This window comes from Natrix helvetica (genome assembly GCF_964273705.1).
Source record: "Natrix helvetica genome assembly, chromosome: 2".
Lineage (NCBI taxonomy): Eukaryota > Metazoa > Chordata > Lepidosauria > Squamata > Natricidae > Natrix > Natrix helvetica.
This window is the reverse complement of record NC_138552.1, coordinates 239173115-239193790: the sequence shown is the minus strand read 5'-3', so window position 1 is coordinate 239193790 and position 20676 is coordinate 239173115. Positions and strand designations below refer to the sequence as shown.

Sequence of the window (20676 nt, the reverse complement as noted above, 5' to 3'; positions counted from 1 at the left end):
ATTCAACTATTGGTGTTACTAGCTTGGTCTGATGTGTAGTGGGAATATCACTTCCCTTCAGCATCAACATTGGAGTACATCAAGGATCTATGCTTTTGCTCCTACTATTCATTCTTTTCATGGACATTGTAACACTTGACCACCCATTACCCCATCCATGGTCACTTCTGTATGTCAATGACGTGAATAGGCAACGTGAAGACTGCCAAGAACAAACACAGGAATGGAATGAACAGCTCGGCGAATTTGAACAGCAGGGAAATCAAGTATATGGAATGTGGCCCCCAAGCCCATGGAACCATCAGCATTGTTGGATAAGACTAAGAAAGTAGAGCAATTCAAGTATTTCTGATCATCAATGGCGATAGCTCTCCAGATGCCCGTGCCCATGTCAATGTCGCCTGGATGAAGTGGCTGCAGGCCCCCTGCTTCATGTCAAAGATTTACGTAACGGTAGTGCACCCAGTCACCCTCTATGGATTGGAGTGCTCGCCAATTGGGAGTCATGCCAATTGTAGCAAAAATGTGGGAAGGAAGATTTAGATGGTATGGACACATTGTACACGATAAAAAAGATTTGGTGGCAAGGACAGCCATGTGACTGGATCGTGAAGGCCAGCAACCACATGGACAGCCCCAAAAAAGGTGGATGGATTGCATCAAGGAGGACATGAAATATAAGGGTGCCGCCCCTGAAAATGCCCTGGATTGATCCAAATAGAGACAGTTTTGCCAATAAGTGGATCCTGCCATAGCGCAGGAATAGTGCTAGGAAGAAGAAGAAATTGATACAATATTACTTATTTTATCTGCCTTTCATAAATTCTGCTGAACCCAATTTCAAATAAACAAGTTTTCAAAATGATTTATCATTTTGTTAAAACTTTACACTACCTGGATTTTTTTCTCTTATAAACAACATGTTTTTATTTGCACACACACACACAAATTCTTTTTAAATCATTTGGGGTAAATCTGAAAATAGTTCTAATGCTCACCACACTCAAGGCGAGGGGCTGAATCCCCACACAAGAGATCTGTACCTTTGGAGGGGATTGGGCCCACTGCCCTAGGCCTCCCTTCGTTTCTCTGCCTGGGCTACCACCTTCTCCAGGGTCCGCTGCCACCGCTACTCATTTCTAGTGGCAGCCCTGGAAAGGTGTTGAACAGCTGAGGGCTTGGTTGTTCTAGCCGTGGTGTGGGGCCCTGAGGATCCTTCCTCCGCCCTTGATCTCCCTCCAGCAGGTTCAAAGCCACCTCTTCTCTGGCAGCTACCATATTGTCTGGGCCCCGGGCTACTTATTAGAGCCAAATCCACCTGCTCCGGTGGCCAGGAGCTGCTCAGACAGCCTAGCAGGTGTCGTGGCAGAACGAGGAGGCTAAAACGACGTCTTCCAGCTCTGTGGCTGCAAGAGTCAATACCGAGCCAACGCTTCTTTCCTGCGGCGCTGCGAACCTCTCAGAGCTAAAATGGCCACCACTGCATGGCTGCTATAATGGCCACCGTTTATTCCTCGCTGCTCTGGTTCTCCTCATCGCTCCGGCGCGCCTCGACTGCATGGGGCTCTGCCGGCCAAGGAAATGTTAGTTTCCCGCTGAGCTGCTTTCTGGAACCTGGCACCCCCAGGGATGAGAACCCCAGACTCCACGTGGCCAGGAAACCCAGCTAAATAGCTGAACCGGCGTACCGGTCTCCCGAATAGGTGGCAGTGATGGACGGCCCCCTTCAGCCAAGCAACTCAATGATTTAGAATTTTAAAATAGCCAATTCAACAAATTTAGAATTTCCTCAATTTACAGGAGCCAAAGGACTTCTTCTATCTCCTTAGGACCAGACTGAGAGGAAAACTAGGAGCCAAAAGAATGAGTGAGAGGCATGGCTAACACAATTCCACTCAGTCTCTGGACCAATTAGGACTTGATAATAACTCACTGATGGCCCCTCCTGCAGCATCCCTGGAGAATCACTATGCCAGGATCCCATGTAGCACCTGATCCTTAGATTTTAGTGCAGCATTACATTAGCATACTTGCGTCCTCCAAATGTTCTGGATAATTTTTTAATTTCTTACCAATAGTAATAGGATTTATGGGAATTGCACTAAAAACATATAGAGGACAACAATTTGCCCAACCTTGACTTAAAACACTATTTTGGCACACCTTTAGAAAAAGATTAGCCATCACTGCCCTAAACCATAACTGAAACCCCATTTCAATAGTAATTTCTAATTATATTAAGCAGTGAAGATATGGTTAATAATGTGCACCAACTATCAAATTTGGATATAGCAACAGAAGGCAGATACTGCATTCAGATTGTATATGATGGCAGCCAAGCAATACATTCCATTTAATGTGAATTGAACCAATGTTTTTCCTTCTCTTTAACAAACAAATGAATTGAATTAAAATTCAAACATTGTCATGCTGACCTGAAGAATAATAATATCATTCTTTTAGAAGTTGTTATCTGGGCTGTTAAGCAGATCTTGCTCATGTAACTAAGATATCTGAAATGTGATTGGAGATCATTAAATTCAACCCCTCTGGAAAACTTCACACTGGGGAAGGCTCCTAGAAAGAGCTTGAAATTTATTAGGTAATCAAAATACTGAACTATAATGGCAAGCATTTTTTTCTGAAACAAGGTTGGCAATTACAAGATTAGAATTACATTAAGCAGTAATTCTTCTACAAAATATGCTTGCAAGCCAGCCATAAATCAAAATTAGGTATTGTTTGTTTTTAAATATTTCTAAAATTCTGTTTTACGGAGCGACAGTAAAAATCTGTGTTAAAGGTAAATAACCTGATGCTTTGCAAAAACTCTGGATTCTCAACAGTTCTACCGACATGTCCAATAATTGCAAATTCAAGAAACAATGAAATCTTGATCTGATCAAGTTCTGCAGCTGTGCTGAGGGGATAGTAATAGGGATCATTGGCTGATCTATGTTAACTACACCAGTAGTAAAACTACATATTTACAATTATGCTTAAACATTTGTGAATCCATTTGAATTTTCAATATTTCTGCATAAATATGACCAAAAACATAAACTGCTTTGCCTTCAAGTGCCAAAATTAGAAAAAGATAAACCCAAATTAGACAAATGAGCCAATTTTGGGCTAAAATTGACTTAGCCTTCCAGCCTTCTGAGGTCAGTAAAATGAGGACCCAGGCTGTTGGGGGCAATATGTTGAGGTTGTAAGTTGCCCAGAGTGTACTATGAACCACTATGGGGTATTGTATAAGTCTAAGTGCTATTGCTATTATACATTGATTGATTGATGAAATGATACAAAGTTATATATCTGTTTGTGGCAAAAGTATGTGAACCTTTGCTTTCAGTAACCAGTGTGATCTTGGGCAGAAATAACTGCAAATAAACATTTCCAAAACCGTTAAATTAGTTCTGCACTACAGAGGAACATGTTAAGCCATACATCAAAAGCAAATGGTCTGCTCTATGGGCATTGGAATACAAAACGGCAGATACCAGTCATCTGAATCAGTTTCAACTTATTTCATAGCAAACTGAGATTCTTTAGGGGGGAAATGGAATACCAATAAATTTGGCTACATCTTTCTCAGCTTGAAGACATTTCACTTCTCATCCAAAAGCTTCTTCAGTTCAGTTCCCAGAAGCGATGAGAAGTGAAACATATTTTTTTTAAAAATCAAGTCCAGTAGCCTTTTGAAAAGCCTTGACTTGGATGATTGAGAATTTCCATAGATTTATTAAGCACAGAAGATTGTTCCAAAAACTATATAATGACAATGTTGATTGGTTGTTCAGAGATTTGCATTTTACATGATGAAAAAAAAGTCTGATATTGGTATGGTTAAGTTTATAATATATTCATGATAATGGTTGTTATTGTGATAATGGTGCTTTGGGTTTAGATTTTATTTAATCAATCCATAAATAATTATGGTCAAAGAACATTTGGATGATATAATGGAATGCACTGATGATCTTGCGGAAGAACGGGAAAAGATGCTGCCTAGGAAACTATCAGACAAGAGAGGCAGGAGCTCCCAGTGGCTTAACAGGGAGAGAAAAAATGAAGACTGGACCACCCGAATTATTAGAAAGTTAAAAGGGTGGAATGAAATCTGTACTTGCAATGTTCTGTTAATGTAGCTTTACAATAAGGGAAGGATTTTCAACTTTCGCATAAATGGATTCCTCCACTTCTCTCTCAAACCATCTATCAGCTGCACAGGTACAGTATAGATGATACCTTGCTCAGTAGTAGTAACTATGAAAGGGATCTTGGAGTCCTAGTGGACAACCATTTAAATATGAGCCAGCAGTGTGCAGCAGCTGCCAAAAAAGCCAACACAGTTCTAGGCTGTATAAATAGAGGGATAGAATCAAGATCACGTGAAGTGTTAATACCACTTTATAATGCCTTGGTAAGGCCACACTTGGAATACTGCATTCAGTTCTGGTCGTCACGATGTCAAAAAGATGTGGAGACTCTAGAAAGAGTGCAGAGAAGAGCAACAAAGATGATTAGGGGACTGGAGACTAAAACATATGAAGAACGGTTGCAGGAACTGGGTATGTCTAGTTTAATGAAAAGAAGGACTAGGGGAGACATGATAGCAGTGTTCCAATATCTCAGGGGTTGCCACAAAGAAGAGGGAGTCAAACTATTCTCCAAGGCACCTGAGGGTAGAACAAGAAGCAATGGGTGGAAACTAATCAAGGAGAGAAGCAACTTAGAACTGAGGAGAAACTTCCTGACAGTTAGAACAATTAATTAGTGGAACAGCTTGCCTCCAGAAGTTGTGAATGCCCCAACACTGGAAGTCTTTAAGAAGATGTTGGATAGCCATTTGTCTGAAACGGTATAGGGTTTCCTGCCTAGGCAGGGGGTTGGACTAGAAGAGCTCCAAGGTCCCTTCCAACTCTACTATCTCTGTTCAAAATATGACCATTGTTATCTTAAAAAGTGTGTCTTTTTAAAAAAAAAACAACCAAAGGTATATTGGTGATTCTGGTCCTGTGGTGTTGCCTCTGCTGTACTGGGCCATCATCTTGTGTAAAGGCTGCTTGGGTTCTCCAATGTAGACCTCTCAACACTCCTCACTGCACTGGGCTGCATTCACCACATTACACTACTCATGGTTTGGTGTCTGATCTTTAGAGTGGGCAAGCCTGTCTAAGTGTGTTGATGGATTTGAAGAACACAAATGATGATAATGTTAATTCAAATATATATTATTGCACTAACTCAAAGCAATAAAGGAAAATCATATTGTATTTGAGGAATTTAAATTTTAACTTCTGTTTCTAACAAAATTAATCTCCAAAAATTGCTATCTGATGTGAAAGAGAAATACACACACACACAAATGCAAAAGAACAAAGAAAAAAATTAGGAAGATAAAAGCGGAAGCATTACTGAAATTTACATTGAATTACAATTTAAAGGACAACTTTCATAAGATGATGTATTGCTAGTATTTAACACTGATAAATTATCAATGAGGTACAAAGATGTGTCAAATGTATGTTGGAAATGTAAGCAATTTGAAAGTACCTTTTTTCATCTTTTAAGGAACATTATTTGTTTACAAATATGGTAAAAATAGTTAAAAATCACAAACTGAAATAGTTACTAAATGAAGACTGTACCTCCATGCAACCACCAGGAGTCAATCTTGATTTGAGAGCCTCTTAAATATTAGTAGTTTTTTTAAAAAATTAGATTTAATCAGAAAATCTATTATCAGCATTCAAATTAAGTTTCCTTTTTCCGAAAACAGGACAAAAAGGGGGACTTCTAAGAAATTTAGCTTTTTAAAAAGCTCTTGTTTAGAATATAATTTTCCCGGTTATTTCTCTCCTTCACCAGCACTTCTTTTTTCAAACATAATTATTAGGTCACATTGTCCACAATGTTTTACCCAAACTTTCTGTTGATTGCTTTAAAAGTCTCCATTTTCACACAAGATGTCATTAAATTGTAGCTATTTTTAAACAAGAAGCAGATCAAATTCAAATCTATATTTTTTATGGATTATACTCACTGCATGACTTTGAGTCAATCTACTTATCTTATCGGGTTAATACTGGAAATAAAATTATAAGGAGGTGGCATTCTCTTCAGATAGGCTTTTTTTTTAGTTTTTAGTTAGTTTTCACAGACATTTTAATGATTTTTGATACCTATTTTATCTGTCCCAAGTCAGAAACGCAGAATATGAATTGTCATAGTTAAATAAAACCATCACCATTTGCGACCATAGCAGCAACATTTACCATGCTGCAGGACCATGAACAACTCTATGTGCAGAAAGAAAGAATATGAATCAATATATTAATTTTTAATCTAAACCATGTTATTTATCAATATATTTATTCATATTCTGAAAATATAGGGCAGCAAGCTACAAATGCATTCAACATCAACTACGTTTTCCTGTTGTCTTTAGGCAACGAAGGTGGTGGCATCAGTATGTAGTTTCAAAGGATGTAAAAATTGGAAAAGAGCTTGGAGACCATCCAATAAGTGCAAAGTGCAGGAATCCACTATTATAACACCAGGAAGAGATATGGCCAACTCTCATTAATACTGCAGTAAAAAAAAATTAAATGATCCCTATAGCCAGGGGTGTCACACTCAAGACCCGGGGTCCTAATCCGGCCCACGGGTTGCTTAGATGTGGCCCATGGGACCACCCTGTAAATACTGAAGGACCAGCCCACAGTGCCTCTGCCAGCAAAAATGGAGCTCAGGAGGACTGTGTGCTCCATTTTCTCCAGCAGAGGGTTGCAAGAGGCCATCCCAGCTGAAAACGGAGCTTGGGAGTCCATTACACTGGTAGAGTATTCAGACCACCACAGGCTCTCTGACACGAGTGATGTCAAACAGGCCACGCCCACCCCGGCAATACACACCGAGGTCAAACATAATCTTAATGTGGCCCTCAACAAAATCGAGTTTGACACCCCTGCTATAGCCAGTGAAGAGTTTTTTTACTCTTGCTTTTGGATTCTCTGCTCCACCATTTTTTTCAGACATCTTCAAGTTCAAAAATATTCCTGGGTTTCCTTGCATACAGTGTTTGAGATCTTTCCACAAATTTTCAGTAAAAGAAAAGCTTGGGGCCTGTTAAGGCCATGTTAAAACCTTTGTATTTTTGCTATAAGTGTTTCCTATAAGGTTGATTTGGAGTTATGCTTCCAATCATAGGCTTATTTTCCTGAACTATCAAATCTCTTTTCAGGTTCAATTTTCTCTCTGACTGCTGGACATTACCTTAAAAATCAATAATAATCTCTCCTTAAACTACACAAAAAACTCTAGATAAGAACCCAAAAAATTGCCTAAATCTGTTTTGGAAGGCAGCTCCTTGCAATGACACTCACAGAACCCGGAGGGAACTTGCAGGTAACCCATGGGAAAAAAACACTGGGAGCCACAGAAGAAACCTCAGGCTCACAACCTCAAGCAGGACCTGCTAAACAACATTGACATTTCCCAAACTCCACTTTTTAAAGCACATTTGCTTTACAAATAATTTAAAGCTACAGAGCTCTTCAAAGCCATCCGTCTCCAACCTTTCTGGAATAGTGGAGGCAACAACGGGGAATGGTTTCATGTGTGTGTGACTAAATGCAGCATTGCGCACGCACCACACACTCACCCACCACTTCTGCAGCCCAGTTTTGAATCAGCTGTGGCCCAGCAACATGCTGCAGACTGGGGATTGAGGACCCCTGTCCTAAGCAGCAAAGCAACTAGATCACCTGGTGAATGGTTTTTTTCAACAAGGGGTGCAATTAAAGTGAAACCCAAATAACTATTAGGATTTTAAAATAATTAAAAGAAAAAAATCTACCCAAGATTTTGAATTATGAAAATTTAAATCAAATAAAAGTAAGGAAAATTGGTACTTTTAAAGTATTTTTTTAATTAAGTAAATAATATATACCACTAAGAGGAAGAAGACTTTTTAAAATTTCCAAAAGAAATGATTAGTTGAATTTTTGAAGCAAAGAGATGATGAAAATTGCAAAAAATCATAGACTATAGTGCTACAGAGTCCTGAAGGGGACTAAAGAGTTAAGGATATAGAGGGGGGGGGGGGGGAGACAAAGAAAGAAAGGCTCTCTTTTGTTGCTTTTTTCTTTTTTGATCATAAATTAAAAGAGAGAAATTGTTATCATAGGGAAAGCAGCAAAAGAAGAAAGGAAAGTATCATTAACAGAACAAACAAATTATACTAGAGATTCTACAAAGGATGTTTGAAGAATTGGAATGTGTCATAGGTTCAGTGACAACTTCAATGACCGAATCTGTTAAGAAAGACCTGCTTACACTTGTTGAAGGAAGAACAGAGGAAAGATTTGCAAATATGGAAGAAAAATGAATACCAAAATTGAACAAATTAAGAGAAAAGTAGAAATTTTGGAAACTTAAGATAGAAACAATAAGCATGACAAAATTTGGAAAATGGATGCAAAAGTGAGCATGGTGTACAAAATTAATACAAGACATTAAAGTCAAGTATTGTGTGCACTTTGTCAGGAAGAAACAAGAAACCAGGCTTTACAACAATTGAGTGAGAGAAATGAACACATCTTCCCGAATAATAAACTCAAACAGAAAAAGATACCATTCCAATGGGTCAAAGTCAAAGCAATTAGATTCAAACAGAAACAGATGCAACACTGTTGGGATGACCAGGGGTAAAAAAAAAATTGCCAAAAAAGATTGTAAACTCTTTATAGACTTTCCCTATGTTACCCTTCTGGTCCTTTTCTAGACAGATTAATTGAACATTGGAATTTTCATAAACATACAGTATATGTTTATATTTTAAGTGGGCCTATTTTAATAGTATTTTATATAACTGAAATAATATAAAACAGTACTTCTGCATTAATGTTTACTACAATACAAAACATTATTTTTCAATGTTTTAAATAAATGATCTTCATTTGTTTATTTAATTTCTTCACCACACATCCCACCTAAAGTGACTTTGCGAGATTCACAATAAAATAATACAAACACATGAATAAAAGCATAAATATAAACAGTTAAAAACAAGATTAAAGTTTGCAAGTTAAAACTAAAAGTCAAAGTTAAAAATTCAGAAGGCTAGATCAGATCGCTTCCGGCTTCCGAAGGCGACGGATATTGGTCCGCTGTTCGCTTCTCCGGTGGGCTCCTTCTAGGAGCACAGGCGGTCTTGGAGGGACCACCTGCCATAGGGCGGCTTGCTGGAACCCCACGGATAGGCAGCAGCCATGGGGGGGGGTCCAGTTTCGCCTCAGGAGCCGGGGAGCGTAGGGGGTGCATAGCAGCACCTACGCTGAATGGATTCCGGAAGGAAATAACTAATTACATGCAGCGGCTGAAGTGCTGGAGGTGAGAAGTTCACTCCAATCTCCTTAATCACTTTTAATTGATGAGCAGCAGCATTTTGTAAGTTGTGGATTCAATCTGTTTGAAGTTGGAAGATTGGAGGGGGGGGGCTCTTTTTTTTTCTACCCCTCGCAGGCAAAGCGGCATTTGGACTATCTCTCAATCTCGGAATGGAGAGAGAGAGCAAAAAGTTGAATTAGTCACTTGAACTAACTATGTGAAAAGATTTATAATCACAATTGCAAGAGGTGATTGCTGAGTTGTTTTGAAAACTTTATGGAAATTTTTGATGTTCTGCTCCTGGTTCCCTGTGAAAGGGGGAGCTAAGATGGCCGGCTTCCGGCTTCTTCTTCGCACTTATAAATGAAGTCTGCCTTTTGAATCTACCTTTGAAGAAAGTCTGGCTTTATATTACCCCCCTGAAGGACTCCTGGAGCTTCTCCTGTTATGTGGTCTTTCTAGATTTGGATTATTTGATTTTTTGTGTGTGTGTTTGTGACTTCTTGGCTTGGAACTGTGACTGAGGATTAACTTTCACTTTTGGATTTGCCTGTCTTCTCGGACTCGCTCGGCTGCGTGCTTCACAGATGCCATTTCTTTTGCAAAAGATTTATACTCATCTCTGAACTCAGACAATGGGGCCCAGAAAACCAACTTCAGGCAAAGCAGCCTCGGCACCTACTTCTTCTACATCCAGCCCAACGACTCAACAGACAAAACGTTCATCATTTTCACAACAAGAAAGGACTGGAGAGAGTTCAAAAGATTTATCTGTTACTCAAATGTTCCAGGCTCTTATGCAGGGACAAAATGAGTTAAAAAGGAGGTGGCAGATTTTAGAGAAGAGCTCAAAAGTGTACAGCAACAAATAACAGAAAATAAACAGAGAATTGGTGTGCTAGAGGAGAGTGCGGTCAAGCTGGGGGTGGGTGGGTTAAGGCAGTCCAGAAGGGGAATATAGAATTGGAAAATTTTATGGCAAAGATAGAACTTGAAAGGATGTCCTTCTTTCTCAGATTCCAGAACCTACCGGAGACAGAAGATGAAGATCTTAAGGATATCATGAGTACAATTTTAGCAGAATATATTAAAAGAGATAAAGAACAGTTGTGGTGAGATATGGATCTGGTTTACAGGATTAATTCAGCATATGCCAGAACACATAATGTTCCAAGGGAAGTACATGTTAAATTTCTTAGGAAGACAACGAGGGATGAGATTCTAGGGGCTCAAAGGGGGGGACCACTAAAATATAAAGATAAAGAAATTGCCATTCTTAAGCAAATTCTGAAAAAAATAAGAGATAAGAGGAGGAAGTATTCCTCTTTATCAAAGAAATTATATAATAAAGGAATTTGGTTTAGATGGTTATTGCCAGAAGGAATGTTGATCTTCTGGGAGGGAAACAGAATTAGAATTAACACAGTTGTGGAGGCAGAGGCCTTCATTAAAAAACATAGTGCCCTCCTAGAGGACGAAAATATAAGAGGTAGTGAAAAAGGCGACAATACACAAGAGATGAAGGAGGGAGGGGCTGCAGCTCCACCTGGGGACAGGGGGAAGGGAACAATATTGGAAAGACGGGTCACAAAAATATATCTGGAATATCATTGTAATTGTTGATATATTAGAAAGTGGCAAAAGAGATGATTGAACACATGGTTGATACAAATAATAATAAGATGCTGTTTCTGCTTATCTTTTATCTATTGTTTTTTCCTTTCTGTAAAAGTTGTGAGAATTGGAGAGATTTCTACCTTTAGCACGATGGAGTTGCCAAAAATTTTTTGTATATCCACCTACCCTTTTCCCATAAATAAAATTCTTTAAAACAAAAATTCAGAAGGCTAAAAAGGCTAACAAGACAGAAATATCCTCAAGCCACCAGCCATTAGCCACCCCCAGGGTTGCATCACTCTCTTAGACCTTCATGCTAATTGGCAGAGCCAGGTCTTAACATTCTTCCAGAAAACCAAAAGCATGGGGTTTTGTCTCACTTGAAGGACAAGATATTCCAAAGTCAGGGGCAACAGCAGAGAAGACCCTCCTCATAGATTTTGCCCATCAAAACACCTTGAATCATGGAATATGCAACTTGGCCTCCCTCCTTGACTGGATGGAACGAGTTGGTGCTGATTCCGGATTCTCTTCAAGGATAGCTCACATGCAGCACATTGTAGTAGTCTATCCAGATGAGCAGGGCATGAATGACTAAAAGGAGGGCTCTTCAATCCAGGAAGCAGCATTACTGGTCTACAACTTGAAAGTCGAGCAGAGACCCTCCTAGTCATAACTGTCACCTGCTCCTGTCATGAGTCCAGAAAGATCCCCAGATTACATAACAGGTCCCTATGGGGCAGTGCTACCCCATCCAGAACCTAAGATGTTAAATCGCTAGATACAGATCAGCCTCCTATCCATAGCCATTCCATCTTACCAGAGTAGAGTTGAAGCCTGTTTTCCTTCATCTAGGTACTCACAGCCTCCAAGCATTATGAGAAAACATCCATAGCATTGCTTAGTTCAGGATAGAGCTGTACATTTGGATATAATCTCATACTGATACCTCATCCCATAACCACAGATGATTTCACTCAGAGGCTTCAGTTAGATGTTAAAAAAAGGTAGAGAAAATACTGAACTCTGTGGTACTTCACAAAGTATGGGCTGGGGACTGAACCACTTGCTCCTTATCGACATCAATTGAGAATAGTCCTGAAGGAAGGTGCAACACTGTGCCAGCCATCCCCAACTCCCACAGTTGACCCAAGATCATATCATGGTCAATGGTATCTAAGGCTGTTGAGAGATCAGTAAGAGATCACTACCCCCACTCCCACTCCCACCATGTGCCATTCAAGTGTCTATGTTTCCATCCCATATCCAGGCCAGATAGTCTGTATTGCATAGCCATATAATTTTTGCACTGCATATTTACATTATATTAAAGGAAAGAGATAAATAACTATTTGAACTTATACATTTTGTTCAATTATCTGAATGCATTTTTATTTCAGGGATTTATAACCCAGTCTTCAATAAAGTATAAAACTTACATTGTCTGCTAAACAAGACTGTCCTGTTAGAAACATGAGTCGCGACCCTGCCTATCCTAACTTAGAAAAATAGACCTAACTATATTATAAAGTTATACTTATTAACAAAACACAATAGTTTCCCATGTAGTTGTTCATATATTTAATATTATTTGAATAGGCAACATGTAATAATGAAAATAATGCATACAATCTTCAGGTTATTTTCTGATGATCAATTGTAAATTACAGTCCATCAATTTAGGCATTGCATAAAGAATTTAAAATTCCTTATTTTCAGTTAGGTTTCATTTCAAAGTCTACATATTCTGTGTTGTACTGGGAACCCAACCAAAATTGTGACTGCTACTTTATTTTGCTTATCCCTTTGACAAGATCAGTTAAAGAATTCTATGACTCCCCATGAAAAGGCAGAACAAAGCAAGCCAAATTTAGCCATTGTTGCACAGAAATATCTAGTGCAGCAGTCAAAAACTGTCTTATTGTCTTCCTTTCCTGTACCAAAGCATAAAAATATGGAACTTGACAATTTGTTCCCAACTGACATAAATGGTCTAAATGTCTCTCTATTTTTCGTCCAAACTTGAAAAGTTTACCAGACAATCAAAATACTATCCACTCTTTGGTTTCAACACTGAAATAAAGTTTGCTTATATCAAATTCATCATAGAATAGTAGTTTACTTACCATAGTTAATCTGTCAGAACCTGCTTGGTTCAGAGATTACATTACTACATCTGAACAAGCAAATTATGGTTTGCAATTGCTTAGCAACAAGGTCTGCATATTAAACCTTTGCATTGGTTTTATGGGTAAGTAAAGCCAATTTCAATTTGACAAAGATATTGCTTAATTGTATGGTTAGATTTATAGCTAGATAGGGACTTAGCGTAAAATGATTATTTTTAGAGAATATATATGTCTATCTGTAATAATGCCCAATTGCATATGCAACCTCTTGACCTCTGTTCTAAACATCTCAGATAACTGATTTTTTAAAAAAACATATCTGGAAATGCTGCTAAAATAGATGGCTGAAGACCATTTCTACCTATATATTTTATTATATACTGATCACAGAATAGTTGTAAAGGTGGTCTCAATTTACAACAGTTTGTTTCCATTTGAAGTTACAATAGCACTGAAAAAAGCGTCGGATGACCATTTGTCACACTTACAACTGTTGCAGCATCCCATGGTCACATGATCAAAGCTCACACTTTTGGCAAGTGACTCATATTTATGATAGTTGCAGTGTCCCAGGATCATGTGATCACCTTTTGTGAGCTACTGACAAGCAAAGTCAATGAGGAAGCCAGATTCATTTAACAACTGTGTTACCAACTTAATGACTACAGTGATTCACTTAACATTTGTGGCAAGAAAGGTCATAATGGGGCAAAATTCACTTAACAAATGTCTCACTTAGCAACAGAAATTTTGGACTCAACTGTGGTCATAAGTTGAGAACTACCTGTACTTTTGCTTCTCAAAGAGGTGCAATTATGAAGAGGTTAAAAAATGCCAAGTGACACGTAATCTTTTGCAATAAATAAACAAACATTAAAGAGAACATATACCAAAAAGGACTATATCCAAAAGGTGCACTTTACACACTTAATCAATTTTTAAATCAAATCATCTCAAAGATCATATTCCAAACATTTTCTTCCTAATTATGCTTACATGTGAGCATACTGGCTTCACATTATTAAAACCTCTATTATTAGTACTGAAAAGGAAAGGGATAAAAATCTTGACTTGTATTAACATTATTGGTTTCCCTACCATCTGGAAGGATATATTAAGCTGCCAACATAAAATTGTAAACAAAGAGGTAAACAATCTGTCTCAGCAAATTTATTAATATCTGTTACAATTTAATGTTTCAATTTATGAGATAACTAGTCCCACAAATTGTATTTATTAGTTACCACCCTTAATCAGATTTCTACTCAGAAATCTTCCATTAAATTATATTACACTTGGAAGAAAATGGATGAAAATAGATAGAAAAACATGAAATTTGTTAAATATGACATAGTGTGGATCATTTTGATATCAAATATTTTTTTAAAAAATCAATGGAAAACATACATTTCCAAAGCAATTTCTATCATATGCAAGCAACAGGCATAACTTTCCTTAAGTGTAACAAAAGAAACATAGAACAAAGTTAATAACAGCCCATAAATAGGGGACATGCATAAGCACACCAGTTTGCCTACCGTCCCTGTCTTACTGTCCCCATTTATCTGTATTTACTTCCTCTGTTCATGTTTATGTTCATACCTAAACTTGTTATCTTGTACATGTTTGACCAATAAATAAATAAATAAATAATTCCAGTGATATATTTATTTAACAGATCCTTTCCTTACTGGATGTAATAATCCCTACAAAATAAGAATTAGCAAACAAGTAGCCCATCAAGTGAGTACTGGGTACTTTATAGTCATCAAGAAATGTAAAATTATTTAGTTAAATCTGATCAAATAGTGATGTGGAATACCCTACAAACTGAATTGTGAATGCAAAGTTACAAATACAAATACATTTCTTTGATAATTATATTCTAGAGTGAAAATCTGTCCAATCTCCAGTGAAACAGATCTTAAAAAGACAAATATTACTTAAAGAAAACACTGCAGGATGACATCAAAAGGATACAATAATGGAAGAAAAACTGCTTTCTATCTCTATCACTACTTGATAATGAGTTCTTGCTCAAATTTGATTGCATTTGAGAAGTGTTATCTTTCATTTGCATTCCATTTGTATCCCAAGAGAAAACATTTATGATTCACATACAGTTTTAACAATGTTAACCCCCCCCCCCCCAATTTATATGTACTTATTTCTACTTCTCTCAATGCAAGATAAATTTAAGCAATGCTAGTTAACAAACTTGTTATGGACAATACATTATTTTTCTAATTAAGGTAATGGTAAAATACTTTCTTTTTAAGAGTGGAAATGTTTACCTTTTGAATAACTGTAGCGGCAATGTATACATTTATAGTATTGTTTAGATTCCAAATTTAATAAGTATATAGAAATTATATAGTACTCTATATACTATATTGCATTCTAACACCTAAGCCATGGTGGCACAGTGGTTGGATTGCAGTATTGCAGGCTAATTCTGCTGGCTGCCATGAGTTTGATTCTGACCAGCTCAAGGTTGACTTAGCCTTCTATCCTTCCAAGGTCGGTAAAATGAGGACCCAGATTGTTGGGAGCAATAAGCGGACTCTGCAAACCACTTAAGAGTGGGCTGTAAAACTCTATAAAGTGACATATAAATCTAAGTGCTATTGCTGTATTGAAAGTAGAATTCAAAAACAATTATTAATACCAATATTTCAGTGTAAGCTTACATTTAAAATTATACACACACTACTAGCTCTAACCCTAGTAACAATTCATATAAACTGGCCTACCTATAAATATTTCAAATTATTTATAATCATTTTCTCTTTTCAACAACCATTCCTATTTTAAAGCCTTATCAAGAGCAGCTAATAGATTGAAACAAAGTTTTGAAAGGCAGCAATGATAATTTTCCACAAGTAATTTTAAATAAACAGCAATTATCTAGATATATAATCCCTTGTTTATTCAAATATGTGTTAATGGTTCAAAACTAATATTGCACTACCACTTTACTGTACAACTATTCCAAAGAAGTACAGAGCAATTTAGGATGTCTTTGACGCCTGAAGTACTGTCCTAAAATTCAAGTCCTGTATCACTCATCTCATATATAATTCAGTGCACTGAATTGAATAAAATTTAGCGTACTGGATGGAAATGACTGATATAAGCCCACCCCCCAAAATGGCAATCACATGACCCCAAGATGCTGCGACTGTCATAAATACACACCAGTTGCCAAATGTTTGAATTTTGATCACTTGACCATGGGAATGCTGCATGGTTGCAAGTCACTTTTTTCAGTGCTGTTGTAAATTTGAACGGTTACTAAACAAATTGTTGTAAGACGAGGATTTTCTATAACAGTTTTTGTTCAGAGCACAGGTCATCCAGGTCATGGTTGCCTCAAAGGTGCTTTTTCAGGAGGCAACTGGACTTTCTTGTTTTTCTTTAAGACTTTTGCTTTTCATCCAAGAAGCTTCTTCAGCTCTGACTGGATGGTGGGGGATGGCCTCAGTGACTCTCTAAAAGAATGCAAATGACCAGCTGTCTGCAAGGAATATAAATCCTTCCATTCTCCATCATCCAGTCAGAGCTGAAGAAGATTCTTCAATGAGAAACGAAATGTCTTCAAAGAAAAACAAGAAAGTCCAGTTGCCTCCTGAAAAAGCACCTTTGGGACAAAGAAGAAAATAGCAATATCTCCATTTTTTGTACTAGCCTGCTGTCTATCACAGCACATCAGACTGACTATAAGTACTATAGTTTGATTCTTCATGGTGCCTTGGTCCTAAAAGAATGAAACCAAAGTTGCCACATTACACACACACGCACAGGCAGAAGAGGAGATTCCATTATTTCCCGAGAACAGACAAATCTTACCAATACACAATTCATATAAGCATATATTAAAAGTTCTTCCACGTTAAAATTCATCAGTATTTTAAACAACTGTTCCAATTTTATGGGGAGGGGGGGACAGAACAAAATAAAAGTCATCCCATCAAGTCCAGTAATCTCCTCAACACAGGAATCCAAAGCAAAGCATTCTAGATTGCTCCCTTCCCTTTGTTTGTTTGTTTATTCATGTCAGAACATTGAATATATTCAATATAAGGTAACCAACTGATTTTTTTAATGACTTAACTCTGCTAATAGGTTAGGAAAATATAACTTAAATTATTATTAAGTGCCCTGCAGACTTCTTCTATATGACATTGTTTCAAGCTATTTAAAAAATGCTATCATATCTCCCCCCCAATACACACACACCAAGCTACATCCCAGTTGTCTTTTCCTAAAGCTAAATATACCCAGCTTCTTCAATTTCTCGTCACAGAACGGAATTTCCAATTATCTTAGGTTACATATCAAAGGAGTATCTGTTCTCAATAAATAGCAGAAAGGTGATATTGTTAAAAATCCATTTGACCACTTGGAGAACCCAATGAGATAATTCACCCCAAAATAAGAGCTCTGTTTAATGCTGCAGTTGGCCAAAAGCCATAAAATATCAGACCTTTGTTTGAATAATCTCTGTGTTTACCTTCTTAATCATACTTACAATAAATCCAATGAATTTACAATCTATTTTTCAGAGGCATTTAATAGACCAAACTTAAGAAAATAGGATGGTGGATTAGCAGACTAATAAAGGAAGCCAATTTTGTATAGCCTATATTGTGGTAATTTCTAAAGTCATTATTTACAAGGAATACAATTTGTTTAAATGAGCTGACATATACTTAAATACATGGTATTTACTAGAGCACATACTAATACTTCTTTTTACCATGTGTTCAACTCATTATATAGACACACCCTATAATTAATAGTGGCCACCCTATTTGAAATCTCAAAAGCAATACAAGATCCTGAAAATAATGTTTGCAGTATCTAGCCATAACGCCTCAAAGTATTTAAAAAAACCAAAATATTCTGACTAAAATGTTTTAAAGATACCAAACATTTAAGATATACATTCAATTTCAATTAAAGCATAAAAATATCCTGTATTGTCAAAAAGTACAATAGTTAATTGATTTTACATAACACTAAAAAAAGTTTACTTGGAAAAACCTTCACCCCAAAGCACACACAGGGCAGCCAATGGTAATCAGAATATTTCAGAGTTATAAGCAGAAAGTAGGAATCAAGAGAAGTACCCTGGCATCTTGTTAACAGAAGTTTTGAAGATTATACAGCTCTCATGGTGGGAGAAAGGACACTAATTCCTTGGGAGAAAAAGTTTAAAAGCTAAAGAATTTAAATTTTATGTAGAATCAAATTATTTTTGTCTCACCAACATATTAGGCTGTATCATGTGAATCTTATTATTGTATTATAAAAACTTACCGTTTCCATAAATTTTATAAAAATAATGTCAACACTCTGGAAAGAAAGATTAATTTATACCTAACCTACACTATTTATATTAAGAAGATAGTTTCCTTGGAGCTGATGTAGAGCCTAACAAGTCCCATTTCTAAGTATTGCGTCAAAGCCAGAGAGGTGGTCACAGAATGCAAAATACACAGGGAAAAAAGGGTTTCAAAATGAAAGGAATCCCGGCATGGTTTAAGGGGGAGGGGGAGAAAATCAAGAGAATGCCGATTAGTAATGACGCTTTGGATGGGGCCCCTTTAAAAATTCTACATGCAAATACATACCGTTGCTGGGGTATTATGTCAGTGACTTTTTCCTATTTATTGATCACACAAAGAAAAACCCAGTATGAGCTACTGCAATGCAACACAGTCAATTTGAGGGGAGGGGGAAAGGGGGGGTATTACTTTTTCATTCTTCCATCTAATATTCTGAAGCAACGGTTACAATCTCAAAAGGTGAATATGTTTTCTTTTAAATGCACATAAAATCTCGGAAAATAGCCAGGGCCTCATCATCTTTCTCCGGTTCCAATCCTTCCCTCCCCTTTTTAAAAACGCTGCCTTTAACTCCTCTAAATGCAATGACCTCACCTCCCTCCGTCTTCTTCTATCATCCCCTATACCTCTTGGACGACCCTGCTAAATGCAACAAAAGCTGTACATGTCAAATGAGCCATTTGGTCCTGGGGAAACACAGCATCCGCGGCACCTTTCCTTTTTTTCACCCACCGACTAATATCCACTCACAAACTTCCCCCACTTTCGAGAGAGAAAGGAAGCCCCCAACACAATACTGGGGAAACAGACATTCATCGCCTGATACCGGGTTAAGGGGCCCGGTGGGGGGGGGTGAATAATGAACACGCGTGTCCAGCAGAGGGAGGAGTGGGGAACACCCCCCCGCCCCAAGCCGACTCATGGTGGTCTTTCGTGCATCTTTCGTCTCAACCGAGGTACGTTATAGTAGCACACGAGGCTTCCCTATTAGGACTCTCCTTCTCCATTTCGCCGGGGTTTCCCAGTCAAGCCCTCGCTTCATTTTGAGGGGCTGGGCCCCTTCCTCAAACTTACCCGCACACGGTTTCCATCCAGCATTCCCCACCACCACCACACACACAGAGAGAGAAAGGACGAGCCCAATGTTTGGGGGGGGGGGAGTGAGAGACGCCTTCCCCACCCTCCCCGGTGATTTCTCCCGTTGGAATAAGCCCCTACTTCACCTCATGTTTGCTGCTCGAGGTCCGGGGGGGGCGTTTCCCCCCCCCCCACTTCCCCGTCGCTCCTCGGTCTTCTTTTATGAGCCGGCCCGGTTGCTCTCCGTAGGCGCCGAGGACAGGAGTAGGAAGGAGGGGGGTCTCCCCTCAGGCGCCAGCCAGTCCCTGCCTTGGCAACCCTCGGGCTGACTCGGCTGCCTGCACCCTCCGGTTTTCGCTGCTTGGCCCACCCCGACCAGAGCGGGGAGTCGAGGGAGGGAAGGAATGGCAGAGAGAGAAGAAGGGGAGGGGGAAGGGAATAAACCGACGCTGGAAGCGCCGCGAGGCTGGCGCGCGAGGGGCGGGGAGGAGAAGAGAACAAGGGAAGGTGGGAGAGTTGGGAAAAGCAGAAAATAACGCAACGCGCAAGCGGATCGCTCGAGACACACCGGCTCGGGGAGGGGGGGAAGGAGGCGCGGCGGCAGGCACGCAGGAGGACGCCAAGGGGCGGAGCGGAGAAAGCCACGCCTCCTTCGCTGGTCTGCATTCTCTGAGCGTTGCATGCGGCTTGTAATGCGGGACTGGGCGAATATAGAGATTTAGCCGGCTGGGAAGATGTCAGTGGGCTGGCTAGGGGGTTGTCCGGGTTCCTTTATAAACTCTGCGCGCATTCGGTGTTAGTAACCCCCTTCCGTTTCCTTCGTTGGCAGTCGGTGGTCGCGGGCTACCAGCCCCCTTGCGCGCTTTTAAAACTGCAGTCTGAGAGTGCTCCGGATCGGGCCGTTCGTGCGTCGCGATATAATTGTGGAGTGTTAATTATTCTTGTTGCTTATTCCCACAGAGTTGCGGTTCTGGAACGTCTCTTTGTCTGTCAGATCCTCTGCATGCATCCTATATTGTAATGCATTTGTTGTTTGCTGAATATTGTTGGGTGGCATAATATTATTGTTTAAGCAGTATGGTTGATGTACTGTTACAGCTAGCTTT

At 38.8% G+C, this 20676-nt stretch overlaps 1 protein-coding gene across 7 annotated transcripts in view; it reads right to left on the bottom strand.

Annotated features, from left to right (window-relative positions):
- ENAH (ENAH actin regulator) overlaps positions 1–20150 on the bottom strand; it is a 67385-nt gene extending 47235 nt beyond the window's left edge. For 4 of the 7 annotated variants that reach the window (XM_081942171.1, XM_081942172.1, XM_081942173.1 and 1 more), the window contains exon 1: positions 19568–19599. In XM_081942171.1, the coding sequence (XP_081798297.1) occupies positions 19568–19584 (17 nt within the window). In that variant the 5' untranslated portion in view covers positions 19585–19599. Of the gene's footprint in view, positions 1–19567; positions 19697–19716 lie in introns of those variants that run through there. The other 3 variants (XM_081942169.1, XM_081942168.1, XM_081942170.1) reach the window with 3 other exon arrangements.
- Positions 20151–20676: the final 526 nt, after the last annotated feature.